The 4,991-nt window shown below is 39.7% G+C and overlaps 1 protein-coding gene across 4 annotated transcripts in view; it reads right to left on the bottom strand.

Annotated features, from left to right (window-relative positions):
• dhx38 (DEAH (Asp-Glu-Ala-His) box polypeptide 38) overlaps positions 1–4,991 on the bottom strand; it is a 33,896-nt gene that overhangs the window by 5,210 nt on the left and 23,695 nt on the right. For all 4 annotated transcript variants that reach the window (XM_020609461.1, XM_020609469.1, XM_020609485.1 and 1 more), the window contains exons 17-22: positions 4,775–4,891; positions 4,531–4,638; positions 4,274–4,386; positions 2,791–2,999; positions 1,136–1,290; positions 137–292 (exon numbers count right to left, since the gene is read on the bottom strand). In XM_020609461.1, coding sequence (XP_020465117.1) covers positions 137–292; positions 1,136–1,290; positions 2,791–2,999; positions 4,274–4,386; positions 4,531–4,638; positions 4,775–4,891 — 858 coding nt within the window. The remainder of the gene's footprint in view (positions 1–136; positions 293–1,135; positions 1,291–2,790; positions 3,000–4,273; positions 4,387–4,530; positions 4,639–4,774; positions 4,892–4,991) is intronic.

Here is a 4,991-nt window from a genome sequence, read left to right as displayed (position 1 = left end):
GCACCACACAAATTCAAACACCAAACTAAGCAAAAAAAAAAAAAAAAAGTAGACTGTGGGATTTCCAAATGCTAATTTTGACGTGAAGGAATTTAACAAGTTAAAACTGACTGACAAGTTGAGCTGAGAGTCTGACCTTGCGCATGGCCTTGGTGTGGATGAAGTGCTCATTGCACCAGATGCTGGAGTAATTGTTGTTCTTCCACTGCATGTAGACATTGAGATAGGTGAGGTGGTCACTCTCTGGGACTGAGAACTTCTCCCTCACCTGGTCACTCTCCTCCTCACGACCCTTCAGAGAGATAAAGATCCAAGTTTTAAACATTTCAAGGTTATTTTTCTCCCATTGTGAAGTAAAGAAACACATTATAAAAAAGCTGATTTATTTCTGTTTTTATTTATTTAACCTTTATTCTACCAGGAAGTCCAACTGAGCTCAAGATCTCTTTTTCAAGGGAGACCTGGAATACTGCAACAACACTTTTTTTTTTGGCAGCATAGAGCAAAGAAGCTAACAACTCATCATAGGCATATTGACGCCTTTAAATGTGATAGTGTGAAATCTGTTAGTAAATATCTGTGTATTTTCTCATCCAGCAGCAGAGTGGTGTACAGCCAGGCAAATACAAGTCCAACATTCACTTTGTAGCTCTGCTTCTAGTCTACACTAATTCCTCAGGGAAATATCTGACTCTTAGGATGCTAAATGCTCCACTATGGTCAGCTGCTAGTGTCTAACCATGCCTGTCTGCTGTTTGGTGCTGAGCAGGCAATATTCAGTGGGTTTTTAGTGCTGAAAACAGCTGACATGCTAGGAGCAAAAACAATGTTATTAGAATAGTAGGAGTGAGTCAGATCTGTAAATTTTGGCCCAAACACCGAGCTGAAAAATGCTATAAATCTATATGCTATAAAGAGCTGAGAAGATCTGTAGAATGAGGTGATAATTCTCTGCAGGTTCATCAGTATGAGCAACCCCTTCACATACAAGTAGTCATGGGAATCTGCTATAAATATGGATTTTAGCCACTATAACACAATAAAATACTAATGGATTCCTAAAAGATATGACAGTAAGTTGATAATAAACAACACATGTTCCAATTATGCAGCAACTGTATTAAAGGAGACATACCTTAGGCCTGTAGAAGATAGCCGGCACAGACAACATGGAAACAATGATGAGGATGTCGGCACTGCAGCCCATGTCAACGGACACAATCAGCATCTTGGAAAGGGCAGGATCGAGGGGAAACTCCACCATCAGACGTCCCGTTGGTGTTAAAGCACCTGAGATATTAATAAATATAGAAGAGAGGAGCACAAAACAAGTCATAAGCTTCTTATACATCAAAAGTATTCTGGCATGAGGGAGATACCAGTATAATGTGACACTTATTTGTCTATCACTGTGAGAGAGGAGTATGAACTGCTGACAGTTGAACACTTGTACAGGAAAAAAAAAAAAGCATGTGAGATTTAAAAAAAAAAAAAACTTTGCCAGTTCTGATTTAAATGATTAGATGACAGACTCTAAGAAGCTTACAAGGAGGAAAGGCAAAGAAGCAGAACAGCCAGTTTGGGGCAGGTAAGCCTTAATCAGAGATAATCTGCTGTTAACACACCATACAGGGAATCATCAAAAGTCCCCCCTTATCCCCAAATCCCTCAATCCCCTGGAATCTGGATGAGACAGAAATGAGACCCAAGCAATCAAATCACACAGGATCAGTTACTAGGCAATTACTCCACTGGCTAAACCTCACAACTACATCCTCCGGGCCTGTTTGCCACGTCTGCATCACCACCGTAACATCATTCACAGAAGCCAGTCTCCTGCCTGTGTTTATGGTGTCAGCATCAATATGCAGCAGCTCCAAGCAGCGCTGAGGGGAAAATACAACCCTCAACCACACAATATTCTCTGTCACAGTCTCATCTCAAAAGGAGGATGATTTATGTTGTTTGGCCCTATTGTATACAAGCCTGGCGTGGGTGAGCTACGCCCTGCTACCACAGGTAATGCAAAAAGATACAGAATAAAATTTTGTGACAATTCTGATACATGATGGGCAGGTTGTTGTAATTTATTGTTTAATTATTAGCATGTTAAAACGACTGGTGTGCAAAATAAAACATGGTTTTACAGTGCGCACATCTGCATTCAGATCACAATATGCGGAAATTAAGATAACCATTTTAGAGTACATATATACAAAATGGTTATGCCATTTTACCTGTCTACATGACCTTACTGTACAACCAGGGTAACTGATTTGACTTGAAACTTTACCTAGAATTTCATTGTTTTAAACTTTGTTCTATAGAAAAAAAAAACCTTTTGATTAAGGTTTGCTGTGGCAACCTAATTAGTTGTAGCTAGTGGTAACCAACATTAATTTCATTATTGATTCATTTTTCTGCCATTTACTGTGCTGATGAATTAATTGCTTGGTATATAAAATGTCAGAATATAAAGGGGAAAAAACACCTGGTATAATTTCCTAAAATGCAAACTGGTGTTAACTTGTTTGAGTATATTTATTATATTTACAAAGAAAAGCATCAAGTTCCCACAATTTAGAAACTAAGGAATGCTTGGCATTTCTGAATGAAAAATGTAAAAAACGTGAAATAAATAACTACCAAATTAATAGAGCAGGCTGTAATTAATCATAAACGATACTCAGCTGCAACATATTGCTTTATTCAATCCACAAAAAAAAAAAAAAATCATTTATTGTTTATGAATATATCATCTGGTAATTCCCACTGTTGTTCACCACCCACCTGTGTTGTCCAGCGCTCCTAAGATCCAGAGCTGGTACATGGAGTTTAACATGTTGTCCTCAGGTGGTGGATCCATGAAGCGGAAGAGGAGCAAATCCTGAACACCCAGGGACTTCAACAGCAGGACGACATTGGCCAGGTTGGTGCGCTGGATCTCTGGCACGGTAGTAGTCAGCATCTCATTCTTATAAGCACTCTGAGTGTAGAGTCTGGACAGAGAGGAAAGCACATAGACAAAGTGAGTGTGACATTTACACCACCAAGAATATGAAACTAAAATCACATTTTACTAAAAAAAAAAAAAAAAGTAATATGTACAGATGTTTGTATTTTTTTTTTTTACTTTTCATGTAAAGTGAAACACTGCATGGGCAGGGACAGAGAATATGCTTCATGGGCCATCTTGTTATGTGGCACTGATGCAAATTATTCTGTTCTCCAACACTGCATGTGCAGGCATGTCAGATGGATTCTAACTAAGCACTGAGAGCCACATGTGCATGGGCTGCAAAGGAAAATTCAGGGAAACATCCAGAGCCTTAGTTAAAAGGACCTAACTTCAAGCTTTCTCAACAATTACAGCTGCCTGATGTTGGTGCTTATAACTACAGAATGATTTGAATGCATATGGAGGTTTTCAATGTGTGCGAGTGCCTGCAGTCACAGCAAAAACGTTCTCTGAGTGGAGAATTCTCCACGCGAGCGGAGCAAACCGGCATCTGTGAACTCTATAACACACACATTCATAGCTGCTCAAACACCTTAAATGTACTTTGTGTAAAGCTGCTCCAAAAGTGATTCTTCATAGATTTCTGTAAGCTTGTGTGTAAGAGCAGGTGGGCAGGATTTATCCTGAAATATGTGGGCTTTCATAAGCATTATAGCTCATTAGGAATGCAAAACATCACCATATGTGTGTGTGTCATTTAGTATCTGCTTAAATAAATGTGGCAAAAGAGTGAGGGGTCAAGTGAAATCTCTGACAGGGTCTTTTGTTGCACATTTCCCTGCCATAAACAGAGTTAAACTGCATGAAATCCTCTGACGATTAAGGTTTTTGCCCTCTTTCTCTCTCACTCTCCCATCTTGCCTCTGACTGTCTTGAAAGCATGACCATGTCACACATCAAGCGTCTGATAACCGCACCGATGTCACCTGACTGAGGGAAGAAAACACCCTTTAACAGTTATGCTAAAATGATGCTATGTTTTTAAGAAAACAGCAACAGAAAAGGATCCCCCTATTCAGATGGTTAAATCTGAATGTGAACTAAAATAGACACCAAAGTGGGACAATAATGTATGTTCAGGAAGCTCTCTGAAAGCCACGAGAAAAAAACTAAATAAGAATATCCAACAACTAGAAGTTAAAGTTAGACGTAGTGTCGCAGAAACTTCTGTGTGACAAAAGTATAAACCAGCCCAGCACTCTTGATATGACTGTTTCATGTGATTGTATACTGACAGCTGAGAAAGGCCATTACCTGTAACATTGCCCTGGTCCTGTACGTCCTGCTCTGCCAGAACGCTGGTTAGCATTAGCCTGGCTGATAGGATAAACCTGCAGAGCATCCATTCCAATGCGAGGATTGAAAACCTGTTGACAAAAAAAGTGAATAAAACAAATGGTTCCAGCTTGTTTAAATATTGTTTACAGTAAAGGGATTTTTAATAAACTGTAATATGGAATACACACACACACACACAATTTATTTACAGTGTGACTGAGGCCTAGGAGTACCTTAAGTTTGCAGTATCCTGAATCCACGACAAACATGATTCCATCCACAGTAAGGGAAGTCTCAGCAATATTTGTAGCAACAATGCATTTCCTCACGCCATCTGGAGCCTAGCAGTGCATAAAACAAAGACAATCATCAGGGGGTTTGCTATACTTTCGCACCTGTCTTCATTTTAAGTACTCACAAGTTAAAAAAAAAACAAAAAAAAAAACCACAACATTATGAGCTGTGATTCATGCAGACCTTCTGGAAGATCTTGGCCTGGAGGTCAGACGGCAGCTGGGAGTAAATGGGCAGCACAGCCAGAGGAGGAGCATTCTCCAAGTCTTCTAACCGCTCCACAATCTGATCTGATGTCACCTGCAAGGACAACAAAAATATATCTCATCTAAACAGAGAACACCTTGGGATCCCCCAGGATAAACTGGGGAATGCTGGTGGGGAGAGAGATGTCTGGACT

The sequence above is a fragment of the Monopterus albus genome, unplaced genomic scaffold, assembly GCF_001952655.1.
Source record: "Monopterus albus unplaced genomic scaffold, M_albus_1.0 scaffold4.1, whole genome shotgun sequence".
In the NCBI taxonomy this organism is placed as follows: domain Eukaryota; kingdom Metazoa; phylum Chordata; class Actinopteri; order Synbranchiformes; family Synbranchidae; genus Monopterus; species Monopterus albus.
Note: the sequence above shows the minus strand (reverse complement) of the source record. Positions and strands in the feature narration are given on the sequence as shown.